The following is a 17,442-nucleotide window of genomic DNA, read 5'->3' on the forward strand; positions in this document are numbered from 1 at the left end:
ACAATTTAAAAACAAACAAACAAATAAATAAATAAAATAGATAAATGAGAACAATAAACCACTACCAAATAAAAAACAATAGAATAAAAATAGTACCTTCAAACATCTCACATGGTTTCAAAAGCCAAGGAGAAACGATGGGTTTGAAGACAGGATTTAAATGTAAATTAAGAACAGTGGGTGGTTCTTCATAAATCTACTTCTGTGTATAAATTGTTTAGCAATAATAATTAAAGTGTTGTACATAATTTCTCGTTTTTTGTTTTTCATCATAACTCTGAATGTAATGTCTTTATACTCCAGTTTGGGGGACTGAGTGTCCTTCTCAGATATCCAGTCTTCAAATGCTGTCCAAACTGTCCTGGTGTGACAGCTGGACTCTTCTAAAACTGACCCTCAGGAGTGTGTCCGTGTCCATCCTCCAGCTGTCACTGCGGATCTGCCTCTTATCTTTTATGATTTTTACTTTTTTTTTTTGGATCCGCCTCTTATTTTATTTTTATTTATTTATTTATTTATTTTGGCTCCGCCTCTTCTTCTTCTTCTCTTCTTTAAACCCACGTACACGTCGCGGACGTCAGTGTAAGTGCGCATGCTCAGTGCAGTTCACCACAGGAAGTGGATCCGTCTGACGCTGCTCTGTTCAGAGGAGCAGACTTCCCGCTGACTGAGACCAACCGAGGCAGAGACACCACAACATGTCCGGAACCGACCACAACCCGTTCGCGGAACCCGGAGGAGACCCGAACCCGTTTAATGTAAGTGAGTCCGGGTCCGGTCCGACCCGGTTTGATCAGGTCTGGGGTGTCAGGGTTGAGTCAGGAAACGGACTTGGTGGAAGGGGGAGGAACCAGCTCGTGGTATCTGGGATTTGAGTGGGTATTTGGGGAATGACGGACAGGCCTACAACCAATCACAGTGCTGCTGTGGGAAATAGGGCGGAGTCACACCGAGTTTAGTTCAGGAAGTTAAAGTGCAGCTAAACAAGAATGTGTTTAAGTGTCGAAATGTTCAGTTAACTGAGCCTAAAATGAAATTTATGAGGCGCAACTACACGTGAATGTGTGAAGTTAGAATCTAAAAGTTACTAAGGTACCCAAGAGACTGTACAATCAAACTAAATAAATGTATAAAGTATAAAGTCAGCACCGTGAACTAGCAGACTATAAAACTAAACATGCAGTTGACTGAGTTAAAGTGTAACTAAAGTGGAATGTGTCTGTTAGAGACAGACTGAACTGACCCACATGTGTCCATCTATAGATAACAGCAGATACTGTCTGATTACCATCAGACTTAAACTGACTCTTAAAGGACATTAATTACTCCTATTTGATTATTAGGATTACTCTAATGTTCAGTGATTTAGATTTATGTGTTGAATATCAGTAATTTTGTGGTTTTAATAGTCACATCATGTTCATTGTGTTTTAAGTGTGTTTCAGGAGAGGTGGGGATGTTATTCTGTTGATATACCACAGGGCTGTCAAACTCATTTTAGTTCAGGGGCCGCATTCACCCCAGTTTGATCTGAAGTGGGCTGGACCAGAAACATAATAACAGTGAAAAAAGTAAAATTCTATTATGATCAGGTTTACATCGACAAAGTTTCCTTAAAAATCTGAATAACATGAACAACTTGAATTGTCTTAAGAAAAATAAGTGCAGTTTTAACAATATTCTGCCTCAGTTTATCAGTTTATCATTTACACATGTGCACTACAATTGCACAAAACATTTAGTAACAGACAGAATATTGGTCAAATTGCATGTACTTTTCTTAAGACATTTCCGTTTGTTCATATTTGTTCAGGTTATTCACATTTTTTGTAAAAGTATACTTTGGTAATGTAAACATTTTCATGTAATTTTACTTTTTTACACCACAAAAAACAAAGAGAGAATTTGGGGTTTTCATTATTTATAGGTTATTATGATAATATTTTACTGGTTCTGATCCAGTTCAAATCTAATTGGACTGTATGTGTCTGTATGTGGAACCTGAATTAAAATGTTTTTGACACCACTGATTGTTAATTTCTTCAGTGTAATTTTTACATTTCACAAATTCATCCCGTGGGCTGGATCGGACCCTTTGATGGGCCGGATTTGGCCCCCGGACCGCATGTTTGACACCTGTGATTATACCATGTATTAACAGGTGACTTCTAGTGTGTGCATCTAAATAAACTAAATATAGAACTAGACAAATGTCTAGTGTTGAATAGGCTGGGTGTAGATAATTCACTAAGAGGACAAAAGCTCTAGTTCTGTCTCTTATGTTGCTTTTACATGTGTTCAGGGTGTTTTGTTTGTCAAACTGTCACTGTCTAGACTCGGACTCACAGGAAGACGAAATGGGACTTTAAGGTTTATTAAAAAAAAACAAAAAACAAACATAACACATTATTTACAGAACGTAATGACTCTGTAATGAACTATGTACTATATATAATGTAGAGCTGCACCCGATTAATCGACTCAAAGTGATCCAAAAAAATCATTCAGCCACAGTTCTCCTGAATCTAAGCTTTGTTTCCTTCATTTCTCTGCTGTTAAACATTGGTTCCACTGTTGTGTTTCACACGGACGTTTATTGTGACGCACAAAGAAGCTTCAATTCAGGAAAACTGCAAATGAATATTTCCCTTCAATCAATTCGAGTCAATTAATGGAATCGTGAATTTTTGCATTCGCTTCAAGCACCTAGTCGATTAACTGGTTGCAGCTCTAATATAATGTGTAAAAACTGATTTATGAAGATTTATACCCTATTTAAATTTATACAAAACAATATGAAACATATTTCAAAACTCAATAAAGTCTAGGAATCTCTGATGACGTGAATAAGTTTAGAACCAGAGTCCTCAAAAGTTTAGTTTAATTTAGATCTGTAGAACAGTTGCTTCATAAACTGAGGGTCGACCCAGGACACGCTGGAGGGGTTCCATCTCTGGTCGGGGAACGCCTCAGGATTCCGCCAGAAGAGCAGGTGGAAGTGGGGCAGAGGGCTGTCTACACCCCCACCACCCCCCACCCCCACCCCCAGACCTGGATAAACAGATTAAGACGAGTATGACTTTAGTTTAAGGCACTGAGAATTATCAATCAGTGGCACCAGTTGAACTGTTTAGAACTGATCAAATATCAAAGTGTCTGTTGACGTAAACTGCAGTCTTTAAGGAGTGAATATGATTTTCTTTCAGTCGATAAAAATACTCTAGTGTGGAATGTCATTTTCTGTTTTACACATGAGGATTTCGTTTAGAATAAAGCATCTATGTATTTTTTAGATCTGGTACTAGTGATTCATTTGCAGAATCAACAGAACGGGGCTCAGATGGTGAAAATACTGACTGATAGAAAGTATCATATGGAATCATCAAACCAGCCCAGATGTGTTTACTTCACTGACTCACACATTCACCTCCACAGCACTTATTACCTCTGCCAGGAGGTATTGTGATCACTTTACTTTGTGTGTTCGTTTGTTTGTTTGCAAGATAACTCAAAAAGTTCTGGACGGATTTGGATGAAAATTTCAGGAAATGTTGGTACTGGCACAAGGAAGAAAAGATTACATTTTGGTGTTGATCAGGGGGTGTGGGGGTGGGGGTGACTGATCTGCCTTGGTGGAGGTCTGCGCTCTCCAAGTGCTTTTCTTGTTTACTACTAGTTCTAAAAAAAATGTCTCCGTTCATTAATCGGCTTTTGGGCCTTTTAACAACCACAGTTAGTCGTTGTATGGTGTTGATGAAACCTGTCGTCTGGTTTGTAGATGTTAGTACGTCTTCTCCTTCTTCTTCTTCTCCTCCTCCCCCCTTTCTTCTTCTTTTTCTTCTTCTTCCTTTTCTTTTTCTTCTCTTTCTTCTTCTTCTCCTCCTCCTCCCCCTTCTTCTTCTTTTTCTTCTTCCTTTTCTTTTTCTTCTCTTTCTTCTTCTTCTTCTTCTTCTCTTTCTTCTTCTCCTCCTCCTCCTCCTCCCCTTCTTCTTCTTTTTCTTCTTCTTCCTTTTCTTTTTCTTCTCTTTCTTCTCTTTCTTCTTCTTCTTCTCCTCCTCCTCCCCCTTCTTCTTCTTTTTCTTCTTCCTTTTCTTTTTCTTCTCTTTCTTCTTCTTCTTCTTCTTCTTCTTCTTCTTCTCTTTCTTCTTCTTCTTCTTCTCTTTCTTCTTCTTCTCCTCCTCCTCCCCCTTCTTCTTCTTTTTCTTCTTCCTTTTCTTTTTCTTCTCTTTCTTCTTCTTCTCCTCCTCCTCCCCCCTTTTCTTCTTTTTCTTCTTCTTCCTTTTCTTTTTCTTCTCTTTCTTCTCTTTCTTCTTCTTCTTCTCCTCCTCCTCCTCCTCCTCCCCCTTCTTCTTCTTTTTCTTCTTCCTTTTCTTTTTCTTCTCTTTCTTCTCTTTCTTCTTCTTCTTCTCCTCCTCCCCCTTCTTCTTCTTTTTCTTCTTCCTTTTCTTTTTCTTCTCTTTCTTCTTCTCCTCCTCCTCCCCCCTTCTTCTTCTTTTTCTTCTTCTTCCTTTTCTTTTTCTTCTCTTGCTTCTTCTTCTTCTTCTTCTTCTTCTTCTTCTCCTCCTCCTCTGTGGTTTTAATCTCTGGGTGTGACCTGTTTCCTTGAAGCTGTAAAACCCTACAGGCCTGAGTCAGTCTGAACTTTAACCCTCACACACCTGCTGTTTCAGTCTTTCATACCTGTTGTTGAAACTCTTCGTGTGTCCCTGATAAACCTCAGGCTGTGACTTCAGAATACCAGTTGAACTCAGTGGAAGCTGTCGTCTGTCAGGGTTAAAGTCTAATCTGAGTCTGGGTTTAGTTGGCGTGATAAGACGTGTTGTGTTTACTTACATCAGGACGTGGCAGTTTGACACATAAAGGCAGACTGCGTGTCATGATCCAGGTGTGTTGTAAAGGCTAGGTGTAGATCTGTGACGTGTGGATGAGCTGAGTAAACATAGCAGCAGGTGGTGTTCACTCCTGGAGTCACATTCACACCCACCACCTCCAACTGTCCACCACACAAACACAGTTAAGGGTAGGGCTGTGAGAAAATATCAGTTCTGCAATATATCGCAATATTTCGTTTCACAATACTATATCAATAATAAAAAGTACTGTATTGATATTTTTAGGTGTTTATTCAAATGCACATGTGGCAGAGGTTCTTTTTTGGTTTTTTTGGTTTTCTTTTTTGTTTATACAGGGTGACACAAAAAAACGGGAACTTTTTAACAATCCAATAAAACCAAGAGTGATGGAAGAAAAATATTTTATTCATAGTAATTGAAACCTTAAAACATGCCATTCAAGAAACAATGATGGAATTTTCATTTTTTTAAAATTACTTCCTGTTGATGGCGTCCTCCTGTACGAATGCATTCTTGAAATCTGCTGTTGAGATTCCTCATTGACCGCTGCAACATCTCAGCTGGGATACTGGGAATTTCATCCTGAATTCTCTGTTTTAACTCATCCACAGTTCTTGGTCCAGTCGTGTACACCTTACTCTTGAGATAGCCCCACAAGAAAAAAATCACAAATGGACAAATCTGGCGATCTAGGGGGCCACGGAACGTTACCAAATCTGGAGATCACACGGTTACCGAACAATTCTGGCACAGCCGCCAGTGGTTACTAAAATGGGGGTGTGTTTACTTGCTCAAGGTCACTGTCTCGCAGTGCTGCCACTTGTTCATGTCTGCCAATACGCACTTCAAAAATTCCCGTTTTTTTGGGTCACCCTGTATCTTATCGATTATTATTTAACACTGTTTTATTAAATAATGTTTGTTCCTTTGTTGGGATTGAACTCAAATCCTGTTCTGATGTTAGTTGTGAACTAATAGAATATGAACGCTTGAACAGGATCTGAAACTGGAATGTCTGTAAAACAGAATTTCAGTTTGAACACAGGAACATTTTGTGATAGAACATTAGATCCTGTTGTGATCAAATAAAAATGTGTTTAGTAATTGTGCAGATTTCTGGTGTAATTCGATTCTTCAAGAAAATAATCATTTTAAAAAAAGAAACAAAACCAATAAAAAATAGCCTTTTTAACAGTATTGTGATATATCGTGACATATCGTATCGCGGTCCTAGTATTGTGATTTGTATGGTATTGCCAGATTCTTGCCAATACACAGCCCAACTGCCTTCACATTGTCCATTGTGTTGGAATGAGTGTTTGTCAGTTAATCCACCAGAGGGCGCTGCTCTTAATTAACATACTACGAAGAAGAGTAAAGTTTTTTGAGCAGAAGAAGATTCTGGTCACTAACTCTGGTCTACAAGTCAAATGTTTCCAGAATAAAAGTGGTAAAACTGGACCAGGTGTGAGTCTGTGATCCAGACTAATTCAGTCCTAAATGCTGGTTGGTTGTAGTTTCACAGATACAGTCTGGACTCAAAATGGGAAAATGTAGAATTAATGATAGAATGGGTTTAAGTCCAGATGAATATTAGTGTCAGATCTACCAGATCTACTTCAAAACACTGTCTGCACATGACAAGTCATGGACTGTACAGGTTCTATCAGTGGAACTAGGGGTGTTACGAAGTATCGATTCCGCAATATATCACCACATTTCATTTCACAATACTGTATTGATATTAAAAAGTACTGTATCAATATTTTTAGGTATTTATTCAAATGCAGATGTGGCGGAGGTTCATTTTTGTTTTTTGGTTGTCTTTATTGTTTATATTTTATTTATTATTATTGAACACTGTTTGAAGCACCCTAAAAGCACTTTTTTCTGTCTGAGAGGCAGATGGTAGTTCCTTTGATGGGATTGAACTCAAATCCTGTTCTGATGTTAGTTGTGAACTAATAGAATCTGAACATTTGAACAGGATCTGAAACTGGAATGTCTGTAAAACAGAATTTCAGTTTGAACACAGGAACATTTTGTGATAGAACATTAGATCCTGTTGGGATCAAATAAAAATGTGTTTAGTATTTGTGCAGATTTCTGCTGGAATTCAGTTCTTCAAGGAAATAATCATTTTAAAAAAGAAACAAACAAAATTTTGCCTTTTTAACAGTATCATGATATATCGTAATATATCATATTGTGATTCTAGTATTGTGATTTGTATTGTATCACCAGATTCTTGCCGATACACAGCCCTAAGTGGAACATTTATAAATCTATTGGATAAATGGACACAAACCAACATATGCAGATCCATCTGCAGTTCCATTTAACCTTTTAGAACAGTTTCATACATCATTATCCTCATATTATAACTGTTCAACTCATCCAGTATTTGGACTAAAGTCTGTGGACCCGTTGAATCCAGGTGTTTGTGTTCTAACAGGGGTCTGGGATCCAAAACAGTAAGGGCTAATGTCAGAATAGAGTTTGATATTATGGGATAGATATCAGTGCATTGGTTAATTTGGGTTCAATCATTATCTTTTCTTTCAAAATGACTCAGATGGTTTTTACATAATTTCTCTCAGCATTGATTTTTTTTTTTTTATCCATGACTGATTTTAAATGTTCTTCCTCTAAATGTCTCTAATATTTTTCCTGCTCTGACTGTAAATAATAATTTTCTTCCTCATCAAACCATCTACTGTCATCACATCTGACTGAGGAAGAAACACCTACCATTAAACTACAGTCAAATATTGATGTTTATCAACTCTATGGACATAAATCTGTGGACACATCATGTCTCCAGCTGTCAGATGTCCTGTTCATGAGGATCAGACACAAACATCAGTATTCATAATCAATAGGATATCTGTCCCATAATATAGATTCTATTCTGACATTTGTCCTTATTGTTCTGGATCCCAGACCCCTGTTAGAACACAAACACCTGGATTCAACGGGTCCACAGTCTGTGGTCCGTATCGTGGATGCCTCGGGTCATTCTGGTCTGAGGGTACCGGTCTGTGTTCCTCCTTCAGTCTCAGTTCTGGTCTGAGGGTACCGGTCTGTGTTCCTCCTTCAGTCTCAGTTCTGGTCTGAGGGTACCGGTCCGTGTTCCTCCTTCAGTCTCAGTTCTGGTCTGAGGGTACCGGTCTGTGTTCCTCCTTCAGTCTCAGTTCTGGTCTGAGGGTACCGGTCCGTGTTCCTCCTTCAGTCTCAGTTCTGGTCTGAGGGTACCGGTCCGTGTTCCTCCTTCAGTCTCAGTTCTGGTCTGAGGGTACCGGTCCGTGTTCCTCCTTCAGTCTCAGTTCTGGTCTGAGGGTTCCGGTCCGTGTTCCTCCTTCAGTCTCAGTTCTGGTCTGAGGGTACCGGTCCGTGTTCCTCCTTCAGTCTCAGTTCTGGTCTGAGGGTACCGGTCCGTGTTCCTCCTTCAGTCTCAGTTCTGGTCTGAGGGTACCGGTCCGTGTTCCTCCTTCAGTCTCAGTTCTGGTCTGAGGGTACCGGTCCGTGTTCCTCCTTCAGTCTCAGTTCTGGTCTGAGGGTACCGGTCCGTGTTCCTCCTTCAGTCTCAGTTCTGGTCTGAGGGTACCGGTCCGTGTTCCTCCTTCAGTCTCAGTTCTGGTCTGAGGGTACCGGTCCAACTCTCTCTGTTGTGTTTGTGTTTTCAGGACCCATCGGTGACCCAGGTAACCCATTCCTCCATGGACCCGGTGGACCAGTACAACCCGTTCCCTCCTCAGTCTTCAGTAAGACCCAGACCGGATTGGACCGGACCGGACCGTGTGGTGTCTGTCCAGTGTCTCTACATGTACTGTCATGTCCTCTGTCTTTGTCCTGTTCTTTTCTCCTCACATGTTTCTTCTCTGTTTTCAGGACAGTTTAGCCACTCATACGACTCCATATCAGCCTGCAGTCCTACAGCCGTCCACAGAGCCCAGCCCACAGGCCAGTACCACACTCTGATCTATCATCTATCATCTGGAATCTATAATATACAGTCCTGATCGGAAAGGAGCTGATCATGTGTAATCTATAATCTATAGTCCTGATCAAATGTACTGTGTATTGATCATGTCTATAATCCTGGTCAGATGTGTATTGATCATGTCTATAATCCTGGTCAGATGTGTATTGATCATGTCTATAATCCTGGTCAGATGTGTATTGATCATGTCTATAATCCTGGTCAGATGTATGCTGCTGCTGCCTTTGTCTTTACGTTCTCACGTTGCTGGTTCTGACCCATGTTGCTTCATTCTTTTCCAGGCGGCTGCTGCTGCAGCTCAGGCCAATCTGCTGAGGCAGCAGGAGGAGCTGGAGAGGAAAGCTGCAGAGCTGGACCGCAGAGAACAGGAGCTGCAGAACCGAGGACCCACCGGTAAATCAATACAGTGATCAATAACGAACAACGCAGACAGGCAGGAAACAACACCACACCATTATAATAGATCATAAATGCACACAATAAGACCAGACTGCTGCTGCTTGCTTTTTTCTGCCATTCTAACATGCACACGCAGCAGGAAAATAAAGGTGGATCATCACATTCAGTCACCGTTCACAAACATCCACTACTGAATTATTCACGTTTTATGTGGTTTTTTTTTGTTTTCCACGTCACACAAACATGAAGGTTTAGATCAGGGGTCTCAAATGCTGTGTCTCCACTACATGGTACCGGCTCGACTCGACTCGACTCGGCCTTTTTGCATTTCCATTACGAAAAAGGACCTGGAATCTGGTACTCGGTACTAGTTTTTTGGTATCACCTCCGCTGAGGCTCCAAGCGATACTAAACCATGACGTATAAACACTGCAGACCACTGATTGGTCAGACAGTTTTCTCTGTGATCCGCTGTTTTACCAAAAAGAGATGCAGAAGTGGACAGTAAACATAGCGGTACGTTAATCCACATGAGAACAGCCCAAAACTACACCATGGTCGGTCGAGGAGGTTCAGTCTTTGGTGGCCAACGTAAAAATTCAGACGAGACAACACACAACGAGTGAGTTTATCGGCAACTCTGAGCAGACGACAAGGAAATAACATGCTGCATCGCTATGACGACCAGGTACTATAAAGTCAGTAGTATCCTGTAATGGAAACAGTCTGCAGGAATACTGAGTTGAGCTGGTTCCACGTAGTGGAACCGCAGCAAAACATGCATCCCAGGAGCCAAATGCCAAAGGTTCCAATCCGGCCTGTGGGATGAATTTGAAAAGTGCAAAAATTCCACAGTCCAGGCTGTGGAACTCATTTTAGTTCAGGTTCCACATCCAGACCAATCTGATCTACAGTCAAATAATAACAGCAGAAGAACTGACACAAAAGAATGACTGCAGATTTTCTTCTCGGTTAGATGTGAAAATATAATATTACACTATGCCTATAATATAAATAATGACAACTTCAAATTTTTGACTTTGTTTTAGTGCAAACAATAACATTAAATTATGAAAATATTCACATTTCCAAACTCTCCTGTAACAGTAAAATGTGAATAACCTGAACAGATGTGTCCAACCTGAAATGTCTGTATTAAATTCAGTCCAGTTTGAACTCTTTTCTTCCTGTTCCTCAGTGTTTAGTGTCTTTGGAGATCTGATCCAGAATGCACATGGACTAATGAGAAGTGGAGGAAGAATATCGTTAAAATTGCACTTATTTTTCTTAGGAAATTTCAGGTTTTTTGGGTTATTCACATCTTTTATGTTTGAATAGTTTGTAAAAGCAAGTATTTTCATAATTTAATGGTTTTTTTTGCAATAAAACAGACAAAAATTTGGAGTTATTATTTATAGGTTATTATTTTACTGGTCCGGCCCACTGGAGATCAAATCGGGCTGAATGTGGAACCTGAAAGAACAGGAGTTTGAGAGCCCTGGTTTACATCATCTCCCTTTGTTCTGTTAATGTGTGTATGTGATGTGAATGTCCACAACCTGAACACCTGAAACCACAGGAGAAAAGCCCGTCCTCCAGCTGATCCGGTCTGTCTTCTGTCTTTTATCTGTAGGTAAAGAGAACAACTGGCCTCCTCTGCCCAAAAGTTTTCCAATCAAGCCTTGTTTCTATCAGGACTTTTCTGAGGAGATCCCCCTGGAGTACCAGAGGGTCTGTAAGATGATGTACTACCTCTGGATGTGTATGTACAAACACCGCTCATCATCATCATTCACTCCTGAAACATGTGACTCTTTACATATATACAAAATGAATCATATGAAATGTTGTATTCATTGTGTCTGTGCTGAGGCTCTGAAGTCAGAAAGCTGCTCCTCTGTGGCCGAATAAACAGCCACGCAGTGAACATCTTCTTTATTCGACAAATTGATCACAACATTTGGCCCGAATTCCAGAAGAAGATTAATTTACAGAAAATGACAGCTGGTGGAATAGTCAGGTCGTGTTTTTATCTTTAAAACGGTGAGGAATAAATGCAGAATTTAACACAAACCATTAGCATCATTAGGTTATAAAAGACAAAGAGTGACAGTAAAACCAAAACTCCCCCAGTCTGTGGGTTTTGGTTAAAGGTCAGTAAACCCTGAGCACTTCGTGTCCCTGAGACCTGGACTGGATTTTTACTGTAACGCAGTGTTTTTACTCTGCTGTATCAGGACTTTTTCTGCCTCTGTCGCCTCTGGTTATGAAAAGGGTCAGTGTTTTACTTTTACCTGTGGCGGCTCATCATTAGGGGGCGCTAGGGCGGCGCTCCACCTGCCTCACATGAAGAAGAAGGCGATAGGAATCACCTAAAATAATATTTTTTATATTATGTAATACAATACAAAAAAGTCATATATAATATCCAATATAAGTGTGTCAGAACAAGAACACTACACCTGCACTTACATGTACACATATACAAAAAAAAGGAGGGGGGGGGGGGGTCTGCCTGCTTACTTAATATTAAAGTAATCCATAAATGTATGGAAGTAAATCTGTGTAATCAGATTTTGAATTAGAAAAGCCATTGAATTTCTAGCACTGGTTTATTTTTTTTGCACTGAAATTAAGTATCTGAATTTTTGCACCTGAATGTTTGCATCTGAATTTATTTAATTATGAATTTATGAACATAGTTGAATTCAGAGACAAACAATTCAGGTACTTAATTTTAGTGCAAAAACAGATTCAGATACTTAACTTCAGTGCAAAAACAAATTCAGATACTTAATTTCAGTGCAAAAAAATTCCGATACTTAATTTCAGTGCAAAAAAATTCAGATACTTAATTTCAGTGCAAAAAAATTCAGATACTTAATTTCAGTGCAAAAAAATTCAGATACTTTACTTCAGTGCAAAAAAATTCAGATACTTAATTTCAGTGCAAAAAACCCCAAATACTTCATTTCAGTGCAAAAAAATTCAGACACTTAATTTCAGTGCAAAAAAAAAATCAAATACTTCATTTCAGTGCAAAAGAAATTCAGTGCTACAAATTCAATGTCTTTTATAATTCAAAATCTGATGACAGATTTATTTCCATATAAAGGCCTTCCAAATTGAATAAAATAACGTTAAATTATCTTTTAGTGAAAATTTGATTTTCTCCAAATGTAAGTGTTGCATAATGTCTTTCAACTAAAACAATTTCTCAGAAACATTAATATTTAAATAAACGAGCTGTACATGATACGGCCCGTGAGTACTGTGAATAATCTACATGTAAGTGGAGTTTAAACATGTTTTCAGTCGATAGTGAACAGTCAAGTGTTTCTTGTTTGGGGCAAAAATTTGTGCCTAAGCACCTCCCACAGGAGTAAATGTCACATTCTCAAAAGAAGCAAAACCTTCCTCAGAAATGCAGCGTCACAAGATTTGACTAAACCAGGGGTGAACGCACTTCTTCAGCTGGTGAGCTACTTTTAAAACGACCGAGACAAAATGATGTACGTCCACTATAAAGCAATATTTATTAGCATATACCTCAGCGGGTCAAACTGCTGCTACTTCACTAGTGGAACTACTGGATAACTCAGTGTGTAACACCACTGACTACGATGCAGGGGATCTTCTATTTTTTAATGCCATGTGATCTACCTGCACCCCCCCCCCCCCTGGTCTGAGTACGTTGTCCATAATATCAGTGTTAAAGACACTTATCAGGGACATGTCTGACTTTAAAGCAGTGATATTTGAAAATTCTTAATTTTCAAACATTTCCCTAAATGCTCTGTCCTCTATTTAAATCAGGGGGGTCAAACATGCGTCCTGGGGGCCAAATGCGTCACACCAAAGGTTCCAATCCGACCCCTGGGATGAATTAGCAAAGTGCAAAAATTCCACAGTCCAGGCTGTGGATTTTATGTCAGTTCAGGTTCCACATCCAGACCAATCTGATCTACAGTCCAATAATAACAGCAGAAGAACCCACACAAAAGAATGACTGCAGATTTACTACTGGGTTTGATGTGAAAAAAATAATATAACATTATGGCTATAAATAATGACAACTTCAAATTTTTGTCTTTGTTTTAGTGCAAAAAAATAACATTAAATTATGTAAATATTTCCATTTCCAAACTCTCCTGTACCAATAAAACATGAATAACCTGAACAAATGTGTCCAACCTGAAATGTCTGTATTAAATTCAGTCCAGTTTGAACTCTTTTCTTCCTGTTCCTCAGTGTTTAGTGTCTTTGTAGATCTGATCCAGAATGCACATGGACTAATGAGAAGTGGAGGAAGAAGACTGAGAAAATTGCACTGATTTTTCTAAAGAAATTTCAGTTTTTTTCAGATTATTCACATCTTTTTGGTTTGGATAGTTTAGAAAAGTAAGTATTTTCATAAGTTAATGGGGTTTTTTGCACTAAAACAAAGACAAAAATGTGCAGTTGTCATTATTTCTAGGTCGTTCTGTTCTTCTTTTACTGGTTCAGTCCACTGCAGGTCAAATCAGACTGAATGTGGAACCTGAAAGAACAGGAGTTTGAGAACCGTGGTCTAGACAAATATGAGCCCTTTAAAATCGTGGTGCATGTGCTTTGGCGTACCCTAGTGGTGATGTGTTATAGTGCAGCTGAAAACTGACCTGTGTACTGCTCCAGTAAAACTAATTTCATCAGCCGCCGCTGGTCTTTCACCTTCACTCATTCAGGATATTGGATTCTTTTCTTCTGTTCTCTGGTTTTATCATGTGTTCACTCTGGTCCACTCATTGTCACATGTGTCTTAAATCCACATCATGTTGACCCTGGTCTGGTCTGTGTGTTGGTCCAGTTCACTGTGTGACTCTGTTCCTGAACCTCCTGGCCTGTTTGGCCCAGTTCATCAAGGCTTCGTCCTACGGCGTCAACTTCGGTCTGTCCATCCTCTGGCTCATCCTGTTCGCTCCCTGCTCCTTCCTCTGCTGGTACCGACCCGTCTACAAGGCCTTCAAGTGAGTGGCCCACACAAACCTGCTCTGGTCTCATCCGGTCCTGTTTGGTCTGGTCTGGTCTGGTCTGGTCTGATCTGATCCAGTCCAGCCCAGTCTGGTCTGATCTGGTTCGGGGTGGTCCGGTCCGGTCTGTCAGTCCCTTCAGTAAAGCTCTGGCCTGTGTTTTCAGGACTGACAGCTCCTTCAGTTTCTTCTTCTTCTTCTTCGTGTTCTTCTGCCAAGTGGCCATCTTCACCATCCAGGCCGTGGGCATCCCCAGCTGGGGCAACAGGTGAGTCTGGGTTAGGGTTCGGGGGTTCGGGGGTTAGGGTTAGGACACAGGTGTGGATGTCCAATCACAAATCTAAATGAGTTCAAAACCAGACACAGGACAGCAGCAGCTGGAACAAACACAACGTGGAAACGGCAGGAGCTCCCTTCCCTCTATGCCAGGGGTGGGCAGTCCTGGTCCTGGAGGGCTGGTATCTGCATGTTTCAGATGTATCCCTCTTCCAACACACCTGGTTCACATGATAAGCCTATCATCAAGCTCTGCAGAAGCCTGATAATGACCTTCAGGTGTGCTGGAAGACGGAAACATCTGAAACATGCAGGATACCAGCCCTCCAGGACCAGGCTTGCCCACCCCTGCTCTGTGCATATTCCTCCAGCCGTTTCCGCATCATGTTTATTTCATCCATATAACACCAAATGGTCGCGCTGCTGCTGCCACGTGGCTGCACGAACCTCCGTTTCCCACAATGCACGTTGCAACAAAATTCCTCAGATGCCCAGTTCCCTCCCAGCTCTGATTGTAAACACGTTTTTTTTCTGGTGGATGGAACTAAGAAAGTGTTCAGAGTGAGGGTAGAGATTCAGCTGAGGAATGACACAGACCAACAGACGAATGAAACTGAGGAGAGGACTGAGGATGGACAGATCTGAGGAGACGCCGGTCACGTTAGTCTCCCACACCTTTAGAGTCTGGGCTTTGATCTGAAGCGTCCTGGAGGACTGCAGTGTGTGGGTTTGTTTTCATGTCTTGTGTCTTTGCTGTTTAAATCCTGCTCATGTGATCTAACTGGGCTTAAACTCTCCCTGTTCTCAGCGGTTGGATCACGGCTTTCACCATGATTCGGGCTGACACGGCGGTCGGATGCATCATGATCGTGGTGGCGATCCTGTTCACCATGTGTGCAGTTCTGTCTGTGGTCCTCCTGAAGATGGTAAACACCCCTGTCACTTCATAAATGTTGAAGTATCTGATCATTCCACATGTTTCTGTAACTGTGGAACAGGATGAAACCATGCTCAGAGTCCAGGTCCAGGTCCAGTTCCCAGTCCTGGTCCATCTGGTCTCCTTGGTCTGACCCTCTGTCCCTCATGTCTCAGGTCCACAGTATGTACCGTCGGACCGGGGCCAGCTTCCAGAAGGCTCAGCAGGAGTTTTCTCAGGGCGTCTTCAGTAATAAGGCGTTTCAGAGCGCCGCCGCCGGGGCAGCGTCCTCCGCCGCTCAGGGTGCCTTCCAGGGAAACAACTGACGCACCGAAGGGGGCGGGGTCTGGGGGATGTCAGGTGACCACAGCGACTACAGCCGGTCGGGGAGCGGCAGCGAACGTCAGACCTGATGGCGTCCATTAGACCTGCTGCCGCGGCGTCCAATCAGACGGCTGGGTTCTCCGTGTGTTTCAGCTTTTGTATATTCGGGCGCTTTGTGACCGTTCCTCAGCGTTTGTTTGACATTTGGGCAAAATGAAGTTTGTGAATGTTTGATCTTAACATTTCTACACTGACTTTAAAAAGAGGAAGGAACACAATCAAAGGGTTGATCCGTTTCTTCTCTGTCCACAGCTCATTTACTGAAACATGTTTATATGAAGTGCGGTGCTCGTTTCTGCCTTTAGATTTTCCAGTCAATCATCCACAGAAAATCATCCTTTGTTCATTTCATCTGATTCAAAATAACAGTGAAAAACAGTCCATACAGGCCATGGATGAGGTGGGGGTCAGTACGGTGGGGGTCCCAGTTAAAGTCTGAAGAGGAAGTGTGAGGTTTAGGCCTTAAAACAGGGCGGTCCAATGCAGCCCAGTCTGAACTGGATCTGATCTGCAACCTGATCTACAGTCTGAGCTGGAATGGGCCACATCAGTCAAATAATAACATAATGATTAAAAAAAAGTAGTGACAACTCCACACTTTCTATGTCTAACTTGTGTGTTTTAGAGAGAAAAAAAGTACAATTATATTATGAAAATGTTTACATCTACAAACTACCCTTTAAGAAATGTACACAACCATGAACAAACTAAAATTTATTAAGAAAAATATGTAATTGTACCAATATTCTGCCTCAGTTTATTCTTACCTCCACCAGGAGGTATTGTGATCACTTTGCTTTGTTTGTTTGTTTGTTTGTTTGTCTGTTTGTTTGTTAGCAGCTTTATGGGAAAATTCTTCCTCCCATCTTTCCCAGATCTTCCCCACAGATAGGCCTAGGCCCTGGGACCAGCCTATTACATTTTGGTCCCAGTAGGACAAAGTTCAAGGTCACAGCAAGGTCACAACATCTGCAATTTTCCATCTGTCATCATTGAGCAATTTTCCAAAATTCATAAAAAATTCAAAACGACTCTGATTCTCCTCCAGTTGGATCCACCTGTAGCTTAGAACAGTCTCTTGTATGTGGAACTGAATTGTCCACATCCACTGTGGAATGTGGACTCTGTGGACATTTACACTGAACATTGAAAATCCCATTTCCCACACATTTAAAATTAGAACTCAACTAATATTGATGTGAATTGAATCTAATTGGACAGACACATGACTGGGACCAGATTCAACTGTTTCTGTTTATGGAACAACCTGGAAACTGTTGGATTTAAACAGAAAGAGTCGGTCCACACATTCCACCGTTCAGGGTGTTTGGTGGAGGTTTGTGTTCTGAACATGTTTAAACATGTTCATTCTAACAGTGGATCTGAAAATACACAGAACATTTAATAACAGACAGAATATTGGAACAATTACACTGACTTCCATTAAAACATTTCAGGTTATTCACATTTTTTGTGAAAAGATACTTTTTAAATGTAAACATTTGACTTTTTTTTTTTTACATTAAAATAAACAGAAACATGGTCTTGTCATTTTCAGTCCTTTTCTGACCTCAGCCTCCTCAGACTGAACTCAGATGATTA

At 40.8% G+C, this 17,442-nt stretch overlaps 1 protein-coding gene across 1 annotated transcript; it reads left to right on the plus strand.

Moving 5' to 3' along the window:
* The first annotated feature begins 588 nt into the window (after window positions 1-588).
* LOC115421654 (secretory carrier-associated membrane protein 2-like) lies at window positions 589-16,580 on the plus strand. The gene is made up of 9 exons (XM_030137653.1): window positions 589-758; window positions 8,540-8,617; window positions 8,745-8,816; window positions 9,138-9,249; window positions 10,889-11,017; window positions 14,102-14,261; window positions 14,431-14,532; window positions 15,349-15,466; window positions 15,633-16,580. The coding sequence occupies exons 1-9, from the start codon at window positions 699-701 to the stop codon at window positions 15,780-15,782; spliced, it is 981 nt and encodes a 326-aa protein (XP_029993513.1). The 5' UTR covers window positions 589-698; the 3' UTR covers window positions 15,783-16,580.
* Window positions 16,581-17,442: the final 862 nt, after the last annotated feature.

This window comes from Sphaeramia orbicularis, chromosome 6 (assembly GCF_902148855.1).
Source record: "Sphaeramia orbicularis chromosome 6, fSphaOr1.1, whole genome shotgun sequence".
Lineage (NCBI taxonomy): Eukaryota > Metazoa > Chordata > Actinopteri > Kurtiformes > Apogonidae > Sphaeramia > Sphaeramia orbicularis.